The sequence below is a fragment of the Sesamum indicum genome, linkage group LG7, assembly GCF_000512975.1.
Source record: "Sesamum indicum cultivar Zhongzhi No. 13 linkage group LG7, S_indicum_v1.0, whole genome shotgun sequence".
Classification (NCBI taxonomy): Eukaryota; Viridiplantae; Streptophyta; class Magnoliopsida; order Lamiales; family Pedaliaceae; genus Sesamum; species Sesamum indicum.
In genome coordinates this window covers 10,717,667-10,736,054 of record NC_026151.1, presented here as the reverse complement: position 1 = coordinate 10,736,054, position 18,388 = coordinate 10,717,667, and the positions used below count along the sequence as shown (strand labels likewise).

The following is an 18,388-nucleotide window of genomic DNA, read 5'->3' as shown; positions in this document are numbered from 1 at the left end:
AAAGAACAATTAGATGAAGGCATGTCTCCAATGTCCCACGGTCAACATAGACAGATAATCCTTTAGGCAAACCAATTCCATTGGAAACACAAATAGGCTTTATCTGCAGGTACAGTAGTGAGCTTCTTACACATACGGTTGATCAATATGAGATGCAGTAACATCATTTTTGGTACAAACCTCATTTAGGAAGTAGACAGCGTATTTGTAAAGCAACTCTTGTGCATTTCCATCTCTTGTACCAGCAAATCGCAACCCTGCAAACATGCCGTGATTAATACTTTTTGCCAAATCACTGAATTACCAGAAGCCGAGAAGTTATTACTCGTTTTCTGCCATAAAGAAATATAACATATATCAAGTCATAAGAGTTCTGATGAGAAGTTATTTAAGACCTGTAACTGGTGGTAAATTGACATCCAGGCAGTTTAAACATGAAATCAAAGAGGCTCAAGAGAAAGAAGCAATGAAGGATGGGATGGATAAATTTACTGAAATATGTCAAATTCCACGTGAAACCATTTGTTAGTCGTGGAAGTTCAAGCCACAAAGATAAATGGAGACAAGAACCACAATTTGGACTTAGAGAGAACATTGAGGTTGACAACCTCTCTTTTTCTTTCTTTTTCACCTTTAGTTATACTGAAAGCTTCAGAAAGGTGTTCCCACAAAGAAAGTAAGCATGAGTTGACTCCCATAATGTGCAGAAAGGATGTTTAGGGCAATAGTCCTTTTTCAATTAATTCCTTAAACCACAAAAAGTTCATATCCTTAGAAAAGATCAGACACAATCAGGAAGGAGACTGAGAATAAACGGAAGAACCGCAAAGAACCTTCCTTGAGGAAATTGTATGCAGAAAACCGCTATACAGATTTTTAGGCCTCTGTTCTAGCCTGCTCTTGTATCAGAAGATTCCATATTTTGACCTGGCTAAAGTTTAGAATGACAAAGGATAAAGTGCCATCCAATTTCGAACAGCCAAAGAACAAGTGAAGTCCATGTCTGTCCATTTTGTGAAGAAAGTAATAATTCCAAATGTGAAAAGTTCAAAGCTAACAACTCTGTATATATGATATTGGACATGCTCCTACAAGTGACCGATAAGGTTAGAATGACGTCATATCAAAAATTTAGGGGAAAAAATATACAAATAAATATCATATTATTTCTTCGATATTCAACAATGGAGAGACATACCAAGAGAAATGCATGCCCCAACCACTATATTGACATATGCCTGAACAAATGCTTCAGCGTCCATCTCATATTGATCATCCATGTCACTTCCAAGGCCCTTTACCCCGTTTTTGACAACTTCAGGAATCTGCGCCTCAATCCAGTCTTCTGATGGATGAATTCTGTGCAATATTAAGATGGCATTAACCACAATTTCAGAGATTTCAGAGAGTCATTTATAAACATCTCATCTCTTAGCATGCCAACTGAACACCATACCTGCTCCACATTATCAAATTCCGAGCAATGACACGGAGCAATATAAAATCAGGCCTTACGTACTGCAACTCGAACTTAGTTTGCGGAATTGACAGCCTAGACACTATCAACTGTGATTCTGTCTGTTCAAGTCACAGCAGTTAAACCAAAATATCTCTTGGACAAGATCAGGAAATAAGAGGAAGCTAAAAAAACCAGTTATAACTTGTCATGAGGAAAAAATTACTAAAGAGACTTCATGCTACATTTTACCTTCAAGTACATCAAAGCAAGAGCAATTATAGCTCCTGGTGCAGTAACATCAATATTGAATAGATTCCCATCGATAATCTAGTAGGAGAAAAGTGGTGATACTTGAGAAAATGAGAAATTTGAAACCATATAATATATTGATTTCGAAGTGTATCGGTACTCCGACAAAGCAATATAATATATCAGATAATGTATCAAACAAACCTGTCCAGCATTTCGATTGTGCTCATCAGCTGATGATGAAAAGAGAGGGACTCGATCCTGTAAACCAAGAGTATTACAATCAGCAACACAATTTCAAAAACTCTGTGAAAATAAACAATCATAGTTGTACCAATATCTGGTTCAGATATGGCAGTACATACATTATGAAGTTCTTTGCCACCAATGTATTGGAACAACCGACCCACCAAGGTATCTGTAGAGCCAATAGCCTCTTCACCACAACCTTCATTAACAAAGGGGGTGGGTGTGGGTTAGCTAAAACATAGAATTAACTAACTGACAAATTTAAAAACCAAACCTAATGCAACAAGTCCTAGTGAAAATCCAGCTGAAACTGCGTAGCCCTCCCTTTCAAGAACATTATCTCCTCCACTTCTGCGACCTATTTCACCCTGGAAAAGAAGTTAAACATATTACAAAAACCAATATCGGCATCTTAGACTGCCATTATTTCATAACATGTGATAAAAGAATATGCAAGAGAATACAAAGTAAAAAATTTAAAAAAAAAAGAAAAGACAAAAAGAATAGTGACTTGCCTCTGCCATTCTTAAAAGTAGGTTTCAGTAAGAGTATTGCTCAAACATAACACGTCAAACAATAAAATTAAACTAATAACAATAATAATCAACTTGGATCCCCTAGAATCAGATTAACTGACAAAATTACCAGAAGAATTTGCATTGTTTGTGGGTGTGCCGATCCCTCGTAGAGAAGCCCAACAGAAATAAGAGCTGCTGACTGGAAATTTACAAATTTAGAGTTAAAGCTCTTTCTATAGAAAAATCAGAACCACCTAAGATAGGCACAAAGCAACAGGTCAAAAATGGAACATCAAAGGATTCTAGATGCAATTCAAATCACCCATAATCCTTGGCAATTTACCTGTATAAGGGTTGGCAGTTCCAGTTCTGGAAATGAAGATGGATGGCGGGCAGGCAAGTGCACATATAGAGACTGGTGAAAATTGAAATAATTACGTCAATACTCAATTGTTGGCAACAAGAGTTCACCAGATAGCATATAAACATTAAGTATAAAGTATTAAATTTCTCAACCAGTTACACCAATACTAGGGAACAAATATGAAGCACTGCATAGAACCAAAAACTAGATACTTGCCAATTGCCGTTAATAGAGTAAAAATAATAAGCTGAGTTTTGTCTTTAATCTCTAATGGGTATAAGATTTCTGTAAATTTTCTAATTGGCACTGTATTTTGCCTGTATGTTAAATTGGTATACACTAGATAAAATCCACCTAATTGGCTAATTCTACACCCAACTTTCTTATAATCACCAAAGGTACCTTTTAAGCACTACTGTTCCATTCAGTATTGGATTTTGTTTGCACTAATTCGCTCATAATTAACATAGGTCTATCATATATAAGACACAAAAGGACCATAATGGAACAGTGAAATTGAAATTAAAATATTTGGAGGCAGAATAACTTTGATCTTGCGGCAAGATTATTTTTTCCTTAAGGTCATACTGAACTCTCATGAGAATTTAAAAGTGAAGATTCTGCAGCCATACATTTTCGTTGTTTTTAACTTTTTGGACTTCAACTTTATCCAAAAGGCCTAACAAACACAAAGGGTAAACTGTAGCAAAAGCAAAGCAAATGTTTCTCTTATCAACTCTACTCTTTCTCTTCAACCTCAATTTTTAAAATTCAAATTCAAATGTAACCTCATGAAACATAATTTCAAAGATCACTGTTTTCAGGTATATTTAATTTTAATTTTTCAATTAAAAATATATTTTTGTGTTACTTCTATCGCTACTTGTTGTCAATTTTATATCATGTCAACTTAAGTTATGATAATTTTAGTCAAAAGGATATATCATATACATATGCAAGACCAAGTTAGAATTTAAAGGGTTATAATTGTCATTAAAATCCATCACATACCAATTTGGCAATTATGACAAAAGCAACATATATTAATAGCACAACTCAATGACCAAAATGATTTGTATCCAACTTGTGAAATTTCAGGTCAAATATTACCTGCTTGAAATTCATGATCTAGTTCAAAAGAAATTTTTCTAGTAGTATATACATATTAACTCAGCGAAATAAAGTTGAAAACATTTTCAAAAATAAAACAAGTGTCGGTTTTTTACCTTTGAAATTGATGGTTGCATGGTTCCCCTATATGAAGCTGCAAGGCCAATCATTAGTCCCACAGTAGTACTTTCATGTTCCTACAAAGGAAAAATTAAAACAGAGAGAATAGGGAAGCATAAAAATATTGGAAGTGTAAGAAAGACGAAATGCATAAAAACAAAATAGAGCAGCAAATCAAAGTACTTGCGTGGGTTGTTGGTCAGGTTTAATGCCTGTGAAATTGCAGAATGCAAGGATGAAATTAGTTATGACATTGTTTCCATTAGGCATCAACATTTTACTTGATATGTTTGCAAAAGCCCATTCATGCCATTGCCTTGGTAAACCATACTTGCAGAGTGAACACATGCCAAAAAGAACTTCGGTTAAGATTATTGGATGCAAATAACTGGTTGATAATAGGGTCAGCATAACCACCAGCAAAGCAAGCAGTTTTATTTCTTTTCAGTTACCAGCAAACTCTGGAAAAGAAAACCAATGAATCGCATGCCATTGTTGGAGAAGAACTCCTGAATACACAAATCTCCAGTATTCTTTAAATTTGACAACTCTTTGTCTTAGTGTATATAGATACAATAGCAACCTAATGTTTGAAAATTCCCTAATAGAATTTCAACGAAATCTCGTCTTGTGGTACCATACAAGACCAACTTTCAATATGCTCTGATTTTTACCACTCTTTGTTTGAGTAGATATAGGTATAACATGAAACTAAAGTTCAGAAGTTCTCCAAGATATCATTTCAAGGAAAAATTTCCCAACTATGTATCCAATTAGCATTGCAAATTTATGCCCCTCCAGCTGGCATTCAAAGGTTTCGTCATAAAACATATTCCAACCACTGGTAAAAATGGCAAGAATCATGCATATAGTAAATCCAAAAAATTAAGTGCATGTCAATTATGTTGCCCTAAACCCAATGATAAAAGACTGCAAAAAAGAGTCCAGCGGTTACATCTACAAGCTGATGAGAAAAAATAAAAACTAAATCTAAAATTACAAAGAAAAATGAAAATATGCACACCAGGTGGGTGCGATTAAAATATATATATATGTATATTACGTAAAAGCAATTAGTCTCGTGAATGAAGACGACTCCATAGAAAAGCAAAAGGAAAAAGCAGAAAATCAACAATCATGATATAATAGGGTGTCCAAACATAGATATAGTAACCTGTGAATAATACTGGAATATATCTGTAATAGTTAGGACCCGGAGATGTCCATGCAAACCCAAAGCAAGAAGAAGGCCAGCATGAGTAACATTAGGCTCATCTGGTTTGTTATAGAGTATCCATGTTCTAGACATTTTTCCCTGCATATAGAAGTAAACAATGCAGAAGAATTTAGCGAATACCAGCAAGTCTTGAAGCAAAGTCAAGTTTAGAAAATAAGACACGCTTATAGGCTGAAATTCACAATCCAAATGTAGAGCTAAAGTCCATCACCATGCAGAAATAACGAAAATCATAAAACTCAGTATTGATATTGGAAACCAATGATCAGTAAAGAAAACGAAGGAATATATAGAAAATAGACCTGGAGAGGAGACAGCCTCAAGCCAGCAGCAACAGCATTGTGAAACTCTGGCCAAGACTTAAGCTCTTGAATATTTCTAATGTTTGGATCCAAATTAACCTGCGCCATTTTTCGATTTCTTGTATAATTATCAAATGTACCAACAAGATGAACATTCATATTAACCTACTATTTCAACCAGGCATACCGTTGCATTTTGTTGAGCAGGCAACCTCCCAGCTAAAACAAGCTTTGGAACAGTAAGTGCCTGAATAAAAATTATTCAAATGATAGTACTATGCCTCAATGTATCCATTTGGGTAGTAAAACAAAAGTATGGAATAAATAAGGGAAAATTCCAGTTTGGAGGCTTGTGACAAAAGATGACGGGTTAAGAGAAGTACAAAAATACCAAAACATCGTAACAAGCACCTCTGTCAAAAGAGTACATATTGTACCCAGTGTAAATGCCCCACGACCAAAAGGAAGAGCAGTAGTTCTTTGAGCAAGATGCCAGAGCTGAGTCTGCAGAAGTCATATCAGAATAAACCACCACATATGTCTTTAGAAAAATTAACCTAACCTTTGAGGGATAGGAAACCAGAATTTATATCTATTGCAATATCTTTCAAGTGGAATATTGTCATGAGTAGTAAATTATAAATAACAAATGTGCTTAAATCAAAAACTGGCGAGTAAATTATAAATAACAAATGTACCAGATACTGAAGTTACTGAAGCACCAGATACCTGTTGGAAGTCCTGATCAGATGCTGTAGGGTTAACAGGTGTTTGAATAGCTACAGGTCTTGCAGAGCACAAAAGTCGTCTGACCTATGAAAATCACAATTGAACTGTCATCTGCAATATCTACAAGAGCTACATACAAAAAAGTTAAATTGAAGTTGCATCATCAAGACAACACAACACAAAACAATCTAAATGTCTGTCAGAGCAATCTCCAAAACAGTAGAAAGTATATCCTCCCAACACGTATCTATGTTGATGAAGAAAGTGCCAGACTAAAACAAACTGCAAAGCTACATGATAGAAACCATGTCACTTGCATTGAGAACAGAGTGAAACAAATATCCATAAATAACTTGAACCACATCAAAGAACTGAAGAATGGGAATTCAAATATCCATAAATAACTCGAAACATATATGTATGTGCATGTGCAGACTGCAGCAAAATCATCTAACTCCCGCGCGCATGCATCACATGCCTTGAAGCTCGAGTCGTGCATAATCCAGAAAACAAATTGATCAAGGACACAACATAAAAAAGAAGGTAAGCAAGCAAATGTACATGAGCTAATTGAAAAGCAAAGTTCCACATGAACAATTATCATTGAAGTGCAGTATCATTAACTTCCTTCTTCAACTCTAACAAAGAACGTATAAGCATTAAGCATGTAAAAGAACTGAAAAGGATCTGAAGGTTAATGTATTTAAAGAAGAAATCAGAGCAAATACAGCATGCAAGGAAATCTATAACAGTTAAAAGGATCAAGAAATACAAAACCATGGTTGGTTACTCAAGGGAATCTTAATCCAAAAAGAAAGTTCCAGCTGGTCCAGAGTTAACATAAGTTGCTAGCTTGGAACTCACCTCATTGAGCCGCAGATCACGACCATAGCGTAACTGTGTGCTAGAGTTAAAAATATGCTCCATTCCATCTGCCACAGATCCCTCAAAAGTATCTATGTCCTCTAGCTTGGTACTGTCCATTTCAAGTGTATCCGCAACCGAGGAAGGTATGGTAACTGGATGCAGGGGTAACATGTAAGGCGTAGACACTGAAATCAAATTTGTCTTCTTGATGTCAAGTTCAACAGATTTTGTGGGATTTCTCAGATGTAGCAATGCTAAATCTTCACGACCAAGCAACACATATGCAGCAGCAGGCCAATTGGTCGGAGGAGACTCGCGGCACTTGTCTATAGCCTAAGCAACACATTACAAACATCTAATGATTCACAATTTTGTATGTCACAGGACAACTAAAATAACTGATAATATAACCAAGTCCCACAACAAGATTCACAATCATACTGGAGGACAGATAAAAGAACATATGATGAACATCTGATGCATGTTACTCATTATTCAGAGTTCTTTAGAAAACCATGATAGTCACTCTTAAACATATAGAGTATTATAATGCATATATACTCCCTAAAGGCTAAGCTTTTAGATGATGTGGTCATAGTATTCTAGTCAGGCCAAGATGAAGAAGCCAGCTTCATCTCAATGCCACCCAATTATAAAAGGAATTTCATGTGTTTGACCTTAAAATAAATGAGGTGGGTATCCAATAGGAAAAATCATACTGACCACCATTGACACTAAAGCCCAAACATAAGGTAACTTTAAAATAAAGATGATTTCAACAACAATAAGCATCATTATTGTGAGGTGTCAACTTACATGCCTCAGTGGAAGAGAGACACCAGCTGGCAGCAAGTCCAAATGCTGCAAGCCAAATTTTTCACCAACCATTCCCAAAACTGTAAGCTCCTCCCGAGTACGATATAGTCCGGGCACAATATTACAGGTAACACCAGATGACAGTTTATTTCCTGATTGATCTGCACCAGATAAGAGACTATAAAAAGAAACTATCTTCCGCGCCCAGTTCACAATAGAAGTTCCATCTTTACAGATCAGTGGTGGAAGGTCACAGGTACTGGCAAAACCATATCCATGCTGCAAGCAGTTTTCAAGCCATCTCAACAAACTTGGGGGAGTTCTTGGTATAAACAAGTTTTGAGACATCCCAAGTTCTTTCACAAGTCCAGGAAAATCACGTTTGTAGTGATCCAAGTAGCTCACTTCATGCAAGAAATCAGCAATATCACATAAAAGAACTACCAGAAGACCCAAGTCCCTATAGTAATAGAGAAACTTTAAGTCCACAATTTGTAGAACTCAGACTGCAAGTTGTGCATGAATGCAGAAGCTCAACCGAAACAAGAAATTGAGAATGCTAGTTAATCTCCAACAGAGAGTATTATAGGACAATAGTTAAAGTGGGCGGGCATAATGAAGCCCCAAAAAGATAAGAAACAGAGATTACCAAAGGAGCAAAGGATACCAGTTCTGAAAAGCCTACAAATACATAAAACAGAAGCAGATTCGATGCACATTAAGCTCCAGGAATAGAGATATGCATATAAGTTGTATCCTATTTCCTTTTTTCGTCTTTGCATGTCTATGACATTCGCAAGTACTCATACTCATTGCAGGGATTAATATTAACGTGAAACATTACTTCAATATTGTCCCTCAAATTCTATTTGCAAATAGTACGGGGAAGCTTGTCAATCTTTCATCTAAAATCTCATTCATAAAATTTTATCTGAAATTACTGACAGGCCATCACTATGAGCTTTAATTCCTCTCTTCCCTGTTGTCAGCATCATCCAAAAGCCAGTACAGCAAACCAGACTTGCTTTAGTTGACAGACATAAACAAGAAACAACTTTTGTTGACTACCACAACTATATCGTATCGATAACCAACACAACCGAACTTTGAAGACCCAAGCTGAGAAAGAGAAGACTAGTCAGCTCTGCTATTCTCCAGTCAAAAATTTAGTGTGTTATCATCTCAAATTTTTGTGTCTTCACACATCAAATCCAAGCTTACAAAAAGAGTCTAATAGTACTGGCATTGCCGAATGGTAAATTTGACAACGACGTACTAGTATCTTTACATCCATTCTAGAGTTTGCATGTATGGTCCTAGTATTAAAAGGGAAAAGACATTATCTAGCCCCTTTATCCGGCAATAGAACCACCTCCACTCAATCTGTTACATCATTGACCAAATATTGGCTTCCCCCCTCCTCTGAGGCCCCTATATTGACTTAACAACCTTCCTCAAGCCAAACATTATGAGAAAGGAAGATTCATCAATTGCATGGGCAAATGTGGTTAGGGAAAAAGGAAAAAACAGCTTGAGCCTGAAAGTACCAGAAAGCTAGAACTGTTTTGATTGCTACTCTGAGTCTGGAGAGATTTTTAAGAGAGGATTTTTCATGTGTTGCCATGTTTCATGAAAAAGAACACCAAAAGAACATTTCTCTTGGATCTAAATCATGAGACTCCGTATAGAAAGGTCAACATTTAAAAATAAGAAGATGTGAATCCAGATTCCTGGTACATAGACAGATCCTTCTGTGAAACTGAAAAGCTGTTGGAACTAGTTAAATGTGATTTCCTAATGACAACATTCTCTGGCAAGCAACCAGTAAAATCTGATGGTAGAGTGATTCCCTAGTAATTGGTGGTACACCTATTCCTCGGAAACATCAGGACTCACACTAATAATGGAGTTTACAGTAAAATCTTTCTATAATGATCTCAGTTGTGATAGTCACTGATCCAAATAACCAATCATCTTGAAATTGATCATAGAAGATCTAAAGCCCCCAAGAAACAAAAAACTTCTGTTTGCATTCTGACTTCATGTGCTCTTTCTGGACCACCTGGGCAGAAACTGTATGCAAATTTGTTGTTTAACCTTCAGAAGGTCCAATCTAATGAAAGATTCAAACATGAACCTATTTCTGCTTTTTCTGTAGCAAGTGTAGATTCCCCGAATCAGTAAACGAAACGCTATGAAAACCCAGCTGGGTCATGTTCTCGATATGAATAGTACTTTAGTCCTTATATACATGCTGCGGCCCAAGAGTCACTCGCTTGAGCTGTTTGGTCAAGATGAGATTATTCATTCTGATGAAGTCCAAGGCTAAATCCAAAATACAGGGAACTTTCAGTAGCATCTATGGCACGGTAGGACAGTTTATATGCATTAAAGAGGTTATGCACTATTAACCAACTGAATGACAGTGAAAGAAGAATTATCATAGTGACATAGACAGGGAATATAATAAAGATAAAAAGTACAGAAGTCGCACCTTCTACGGAGATTGTCAAGTTTAAGGGTTTCATACACTGCATGCAAGGAGTCCAGTGTTTCAGTCAGGAAATTCACGTAGAAGGTTTCCTCCGTATTCGGGGTGTCAGCTATGATAGTACCAGATGAATCAAATCCCTGAAAGTCGGATGATAATCCAGGAAAAGCACCAGCAACAAAATTGCTTCTGAGATACTGCTGGTTGTATTTGCTCTGGATCAGGTACTCCCAAGATGAATGAGAAACTGTATCTGACAATAATGGGGAGGTAGTACTAGGCTTCCGACACATTTTTGTTATCACATTACAGAAGGACTCCCATTCTGTATCAGCACTAGAATTTGCATTAGCTAAATAAGTTGACTCATCATCACCCCATAGAAGGCCAAGGAAGTGACTGTACAAACTAGAGCTAAGCCCTTCTGACATTGCTGTGATACATTCATTAGTTAGAGATGATGAAGGACTCCGTCGCAATGTACATCTGTAATTCTAAAGCAGAAAAAAGGAAAGAGTTAGCATGCATATTAACATGATTACTATAAAAAGGAAAAAGAATGCTGAAAAAAAATTAACAGTATATAAAAGATTATGGTGATTAATAAGAAACTTCTTCAGATTGTGCATTTTAAATCTGTTTTCTCTTCTCTGTTATTTATGTTCAGATGTCCAGATAGAATCACTTGTTGTTTCCAACTGAGAAAAAGAGAGCATAATGTTGATCCAAGGAATAGAGCCAAGTAATTGAACATTCTTCATCTCACTTTGACTGAAATTCTCCAAAACCAACCAAGTACCCAAATTCTCTTCATAATTTCTCATTACAACAAGAAGCTCCAGGTAAAATGTACTAATTAGAGGTGTAAAGTTTCTATCTCTCTCTAGTAATTTATGTGATTTTTCATTGATCATTTTGCAGAAGACTGTACTCATTTGTAGACATACCTGTCCATTGTTCAGAACTATGTTCACACGTCCTTCTACAGCATCAGCTAAATCTACAATTTTCAGATCATGTATGCTGTTGTTGGTCCCCGAAACTTTGATTCCACTCAAAAACTGTTCCTTACCCAAAGGGAAAGGCAAAATGTATTTGCACAAGCATAGGTTCCCTGACTGCAGTTATAAAGGCCAACACCGTGAAAGCACAGACATAGAACCTCGACTGAAAACTATGGTATAAAAAGGTAAGTGATAGATTACACAAAACGCAATCTCGTTAAGTTACATTTACATCAACCTGCAGAATGCATTTGTTACTATCAGATGCATCAACCGTAATGAAATGAAGTCACAGACTAATCAAACATTCTTGAACCTAGCGTAGTACATTAATTTTTTATCATCCTAACCAAATTGTCCATCTTAATTTTAGAAGTTATAGATTCGCATAATCATTTCAAGAAGCTGGTTTACATGCAGCTATGTAAATAAAACAATTTCCCATTTATGCAAGGACCACTGCTGACTCCAATCATTTCTAATTTCAGCTGTCCCAATTGCAGAAAAGACTGAGGAAGAGTTCTAATTATAAGCTAGCCAAATTTGCGCACACGATTGGCAGTTATCATTCTTGATAGGAACAAGAAATAAATAATATCTTTCCCTCGGGCATATAATGTAACTTAATACATCCCTTTTCTTCTTACTTGAGCACCTCCCAGTCTGTTTCAACAGAAAATCAACATGAAACCCTCTTTTACATGGGTCATGACCACCATAATTGATCTCAGTATTCAGTAAAGAACAATACAATTCAGTAAGAGAATGTGCGAGAGAGATCTCCAACAAAACAATAATACAAGCAAAGAGCCTGGCGGAATATCACATATTACTTAACATAGTCTTCTAAAGATGAAGGAGTTAACAGGAGAAGGGGGGAAAAAGAGAGAGCGAAGAAGAAAAAAACAACAGAAAAAAACAACAACAACAAAAGATTCACTTCCACCATTTACCTCCAGGCTACACATGAAAGAGAAACCAACAAAAACTATTGACAAAAACAATTCTTCTTATACCAAGAAGGAAACAAACTGTTTGGAGCACAGAACTCTGGCTGCCGAGGGAATAACATTTATACTGGCATGATCCACAAAAGAGAAATATGGAAACATAACAAACATAGAGTTTCGATTCCAGAGGATATGGAAAATAGCTGCGGTCATGATCCAACAGAAATAGAAAGTACAGGCATGAAAGAGCAACTTCTTAACAGCTGGCATCTCCCAGATAGTAAAAATTGAGAGCGCATACACAAAATAAATCATCTAGTACAGATGGAGATAGTTTATTGGGAACGAATAAGCTGAGAGTTCCAGCAACTTACATGGAGAAGAAGTGTGTTTTCTGGAGTCAAAGCAATGACATCCCTAAGGGGAAGTTGTCCCACTCTGGCTCTGCATTACTCTCTAGTCACTGCACAAATTAGGAGGGAAAAAATATTAACATTAGAAAAGAAGTAAACATACTTGGGCCGAGTAACGGTAACAGCAGCGGCAGCAATTGCTGATATGCTCCAGCTCATGTCAGGCTTGATATCATAAACTATCTCGTTATTTATCTCCAGGCTCTGAATTCGTAAGGACAACAACTTCTTTTGTTCTTGGAGAAGAAAACAAATTATTGGTCTAACATCACCATCGGTGGCAAGAAAAACCTGATGAAAAATTAACACCAAAAAAGTCAAAAGATGTGAAGGAAACAAGGAAAATTAAAATCAGGTGCTTGACTCCTAAATAAAGGTAATACAGTCTATAACTTAATATGTGCTCCAACCGGGTAAACATTGTTCCTGAGAATATTATGGAAACCGCAGTTCAACTGTGCCTTGAAGGTCATATCCGACCATAAAAGCCCCATACAGTAACCCATCCAAGAAATAATCCAGCCAACCAAACACAAAATTAAACTGTTCGACGCTAAGGGGTCTGCGGACAACCCGTCATTATCAATCGCCCACAATCACACCCCTTAAACCAAACAAGACATGCAGATATCATAACTACAAAAGCTTCCAAAGCATCAATTGCAAATTTCAAGATTTTCTTCTTCAACAATACATCTAACAAAAATGAACTGAAACTTTAGATGTATAAATAACAAGTCTTGCTGATAGGGAGTTCATCCAGAAGGCACCAAAGAAGATAATAAGTTTCGCCACCTTACTGGCAGCAGTCTGTGAACCCTTCCACTGCCATATCCTTCGGAAAGAATGCTTTGTTGACATGGCCGGAGTAATTAAATCAGATGATTTAGACTTCACTGCTTCAAGATTGGAGTTATTGACTTCTACCACCCAAAGGGAGTGCTGCATCTTTCCTACAAAGAATTTTATGCATCTCCTCTTAGTAAATACAACCAAGAGGAAACAGTACTAAACTTTAGAAAATTGATTGTGTATACCTTTGTTATATGATGCCATCAGAGGAACCAAATCACTAGTCCAAATTGTTCTTTCATCAAATTCCCGCATCAGATTCAACTTCCCTCTTTCCTCAATATAAGTTATCTAAGAAACCATATATAATTATAACATGTTCTGTAAAATACAAAATTCTCCAAAATTACCAAAAGAAATTATTAGTACCTGAGGATCCTCCAAGGGATCCTTCAATATCAGATGGGAAGGCATTGATGTCCCATCATTCCTTGTGGTAAAATCAAATATATGAGTCGGAGTATAATTATTTTGAGGACTATATCCAATATCCCTTTTTGGACGGAAGACATCACGAGCACTCAAAAGTGGATTTGAAGATGATAACGAAATATTTGTTAGTAAGCTCCCTTCAGGTGCCCGCTGGAGAAGTAAACCAAATGGAAGAGGCCATATTGATGCAATGGCATGCGGAAGCGGGACAGAAACCATTTCACCTGTAGAGGAACAGCCACAAAATTCATTGTCAAAAGATACTGCAGCAAGCTACAAATGCAGTCTGAAGACTAGCAGTTGAATATGGAAATAAAAGAGATAAGGACTGATACCAAACAACTGACCCCTTTACTTGCAAAAATTTCACTTTGGGCCATCAGGTTCCAATATATTCACAATTTAGGCCAATTTGCATGAACTCATGCAATCATTACAAATCAGAAATACGACCACATTGTGACTAAATTGTAACAGAAAGACTAAATATTTAAAAGTGGAACAAAGAGGAAGATTACATTTCCAGAGAGCTTAAGGACAACTACAGTTATTGACCCTAGGTAGAAAATATTTGGTCATTGTCAATATTCTCGTGCCTGGGTAACTCTACACAGACAAGAACTCAAGAAGCATCGTAGAAAAAGGAAAAGACAAATGATTAGTTTACCTGCTATTCCATAGATAGTTAACCTATCAACTTGAAGAACACAAAGCAAGGCTTCAGACATATCACCCATCCTGCACCAGCATACCTGCAACATTTTAACATGAGCCTGATTTCCAACTTTGAAAAATGGAGCAATAACACCAACTAAGCTCATACCTGAGACAAACAGGAACGAAGTTAGCTTTCTTATCAGCAATTTCTCTCATTTTTTGTGAGATAAAATGGGTTTTCAGAACCAAGGATGATGGTTCTCCAATTAACCAGTAGAACATAAGTGTTAACTTAACAGTTCTTATTAGAATTTTCCAAATGATGAAAAGGTTTTATCAAATGTTAACTTTCACTTCTCTTGCATTTTCTCAAATATTGGATCAAGTTAGCATCACAGAATACGGTTCATGTAGCAAAGGGTAATAAACAGAGGTCGTACCGCTAAGACATAGAATAACAGATATCCTAACAATTGCTTGATTTTATTAAACAAGACTTATGGTTGGCGTTTGTGAACATAGGAAAACAACTAATCATGTTTTTTAGAAAAATAATGTTACAGGAATCATGCATCTACATTCTGCAGGAAAACAAAAGAAAAAAACATAATTCTCGAGTGCATGAAAATGAGCAGTAACTTCTAAGTAAAAGGCTAAGCATGTCAAGTCAAGTGAAATCACACAGGCAACCTGGAGCAATGTACATAGAAAAAAAAATGCATCCAGATAGAATGAATAAAACGAAGCTGAGGATGGTACAGTTACCAAAGAAAAATTTGGTAAACGAACAATGTCGCGAGGAAAAAAAATGCATTCAGATAGAATAAAAAGAAGCTGGGGAATGGTATATTCTACCAAAGCAGAATTTGGTAACTGAACAATGTCACGAGGATCTCTAGCATGAATGGAGGGGTCACGGGATGTGCTGTGAATTCCTCAGCTGAATGAAATTCTTTCTCGAATTTCTTGGTTGAGTTCGATGCCCTAGGGATAAGGTCTATCCCAGCTCTCTAGGGGTCCGTTGGAGAAAGGAATATACAAACAAAAGCAGGCAAGTAAAGCTTGATGAGGTGCACCTAAGATGAACTCATTTGTACGCATTCACTGAATCAAACTCAAAAGAAACACAATGAACCAAATTCAGCTTATGGTTGTTCCCCAGTCTTAGAAGAATATCGTTTGAGCTAATCAACTTGAAGTCTGTTACCAAGGACATTCAACAACACAGTAGTGAACAACAGAAAACATAACAACATGCTGAAAACAAAGTGGAGAATTAAACTAGTTTCCAACTTCATGAAAAAGCACTATTTTAACATTTGAAAACCACAATCACCTTGATGACCTTCGAGGGTAGACTAAACCTCTTGTAAACTCTAAGGCCTGTACTCCATATGATTCTGTCACAATTTCAAATTGGCTAGAGTTAGTATTTCCATTAAGTACATCTAAAATCAAAAGATCAATGAGAAAAAATGAATTTCCATTTTTCAGTTCACCATGCAATAAAAACACTTCAGGATAGAAAACTTTCTGCGGTGCATACTTTTTGCAAACAAAATGATTCTTATCTATAATCAAAATATAGAGAGTTCAAAATTTGCTCATTAAGTAGCAGTCTCTTCAAGTGGAGATGTTTTCATGCACTTTGCCACAGGAGCGAAGATTAATGTTTCCTTCTTATGAGCATCATTATGTTTCATTTGACAGGAGAGGGATATACTTTCTTTCACAACTTACTGCTTTACCCGACAAGATGATTCCGTTACATTGTTTTCATAAATTAAACCAGAGAGATCAAAACGATTCACACATTCCCGAACTGCCAATTTCCTCCAATAAACAATTCGGCGCGACTTCAATCAGGCAACAGTTTAAACTGCATCAACTCCACCCTCATAATTTCACGAAACTCTTAATCAACAAATACCAAAAATTCAAGAACTCAAGAACTATAATCAACCATCTAAAAAATGCGGGCTTCACCTATTTCCTCTGATAAAAAGCTCATGATCACTCCTCTCACTAGATAAGGGCGAAGCATCATCAAGCTCGTCCGCCTCATCCCGCTGTTTGGCGACCTGGGGATCGAAGAGGAAGTAATGGTAATCGTCGGAGGAAGAATTACCGCCATCAGCAGCTTCTGCGGTTAAACCGAAGGGCTTGAACTCGGAAAGAACGGTGAGCTCTCTAACGCCGCCGCTGGGCATTTCCGGAGTGCAATCGGTGAGTGAGGAGCAGGTGAGCAAATCTCCCGCGCTTTTTCTCTTTTTTGGGTTTTTGTTGGGTTTGGGTATCCAAACTGGGTTGAGTTACAAGTATAGAACCCTAACGGGTATTTGGGTCCGGGTGGATATCCGACTGTTTTCAATCAAGGGTAATGTACAAATTTGAGACTGATTTAATAAAGTGATATCGAATATCCTCGAATCAATAATAATTCAAAATCATTAATATGTTATGTATATAATTTATGATTAGATTTTAAATCTATGTTATCATATTTGGATCGAATTGATCAATTTAATGTTGAATCCGATAAAAAACTAATCATGAATTTAACTTGGATCATACATATAAATCAATTTCAATCAACCCAATTTGAACCGATTAAATCTACGGACATATATTTTCTTTTTAAGCTGAAAATCGGCAAAAATATGAAGAGAAAATGAGAATAAGATTTGCCCTTAAATTAATTGCAATTTTCTCAGCTATCTCAATTTTCAAACCCTCGACCAAACGCAAATCAAGAACTTCCCAATGAAGATGATTGAGAGTTTTATTTTTCGCATCTTTTTACTTAATTAATTGATATATAATATATTGCTATATTATGTATATACATACATATATAATATTGATTTATTTAATTCAATTGTACAATGACCCAATAAACAATAACTTGATCAGTTCAATATTTGATCTAATTCTGAAAACATTGTTTTAAGACTGCAATATATAATTATGTATAGAACTATGATGATCAAGTTATATCAAGTAACACAATTCAATAAAATAAACGGTGCATAATTAGGTTGGATAAATAGATTCGTCTCCCATACCAAAATAGTGATGGCTTCAACATACTTGACCTTCGAATGAAAAAAACATTAATCAAAGTCATTCAAACTGCATTTGAAGCGATATATTTGAGTTTGGATTTAAGGATAATATTTGAAAAAAGGATTTAAAATCAATTAATATTTTATACAATATAGAAAGAATTTAGAGCTAAATAATTTAAAATTATTTAATATTAAAACGAGGACAAATTACAATAAGCATCATTGGGATTTGTCAAATTACAATATATCGTCGTTGTTTTGTCTGAGTTGTTTTTATTTTTGTCTACCTCATTTGCTTTTAGTCCAATTCATAAGTGCGAGATTTAGATGTTTAAATTGAAGGTCCGAATGATCAACTATGAAATCAATTACAACCGAATTTTTGTTAGAATATTTATAATTTTATTAATTTGTAAATTTCAACCAATGAGAATGTGTATATAATATTAACAAATCTCAAAACGATGGTTGTCGTTTACCTTTAAAATTATCCAATCAAAT

At 36.0% G+C, this 18,388-nt stretch overlaps 1 protein-coding gene across 1 annotated transcript in view; it reads right to left on the bottom strand.

Annotated features, from left to right (window-relative positions):
* LOC105167038 (anaphase-promoting complex subunit 1) overlaps window positions 1-17,107 on the bottom strand; it is a 23,870-nt gene extending 6,763 nt beyond the window's left edge. Inside the window, exons 1-28 of the mRNA XM_011086594.2 lie at window positions 16,806-17,107; window positions 16,156-16,219; window positions 14,830-14,914; window positions 14,100-14,386; window positions 13,916-14,021; window positions 13,674-13,831; window positions 12,982-13,169; window positions 12,840-12,909; window positions 11,459-11,629; window positions 10,515-11,005; window positions 8,021-8,480; window positions 7,202-7,537; window positions 6,338-6,421; window positions 6,020-6,112; window positions 5,796-5,855; window positions 5,609-5,707; window positions 5,244-5,384; window positions 4,066-4,146; window positions 2,819-2,890; window positions 2,603-2,674; window positions 2,232-2,325; window positions 2,074-2,156; window positions 1,913-1,969; window positions 1,709-1,786; window positions 1,457-1,578; window positions 1,199-1,359; window positions 181-257; window positions 8-103 (exon numbers count right to left, since the gene is read on the bottom strand). Of these exons, the coding sequence (XP_011084896.1) occupies window positions 8-103; window positions 181-257; window positions 1,199-1,359; window positions 1,457-1,578; window positions 1,709-1,786; window positions 1,913-1,969; window positions 2,074-2,156; window positions 2,232-2,325; window positions 2,603-2,674; window positions 2,819-2,890; window positions 4,066-4,146; window positions 5,244-5,384; window positions 5,609-5,707; window positions 5,796-5,855; window positions 6,020-6,112; window positions 6,338-6,421; window positions 7,202-7,537; window positions 8,021-8,480; window positions 10,515-11,005; window positions 11,459-11,629; window positions 12,840-12,909; window positions 12,982-13,169; window positions 13,674-13,831; window positions 13,916-14,021; window positions 14,100-14,386; window positions 14,830-14,914; window positions 16,156-16,219; window positions 16,806-17,029 (4,110 nt within the window). The 5' untranslated portion in view covers window positions 17,030-17,107. The remainder of the gene's footprint in view (window positions 1-7; window positions 104-180; window positions 258-1,198; window positions 1,360-1,456; window positions 1,579-1,708; window positions 1,787-1,912; window positions 1,970-2,073; window positions 2,157-2,231; window positions 2,326-2,602; window positions 2,675-2,818; window positions 2,891-4,065; window positions 4,147-5,243; window positions 5,385-5,608; window positions 5,708-5,795; window positions 5,856-6,019; window positions 6,113-6,337; window positions 6,422-7,201; window positions 7,538-8,020; window positions 8,481-10,514; window positions 11,006-11,458; window positions 11,630-12,839; window positions 12,910-12,981; window positions 13,170-13,673; window positions 13,832-13,915; window positions 14,022-14,099; window positions 14,387-14,829; window positions 14,915-16,155; window positions 16,220-16,805) is intronic.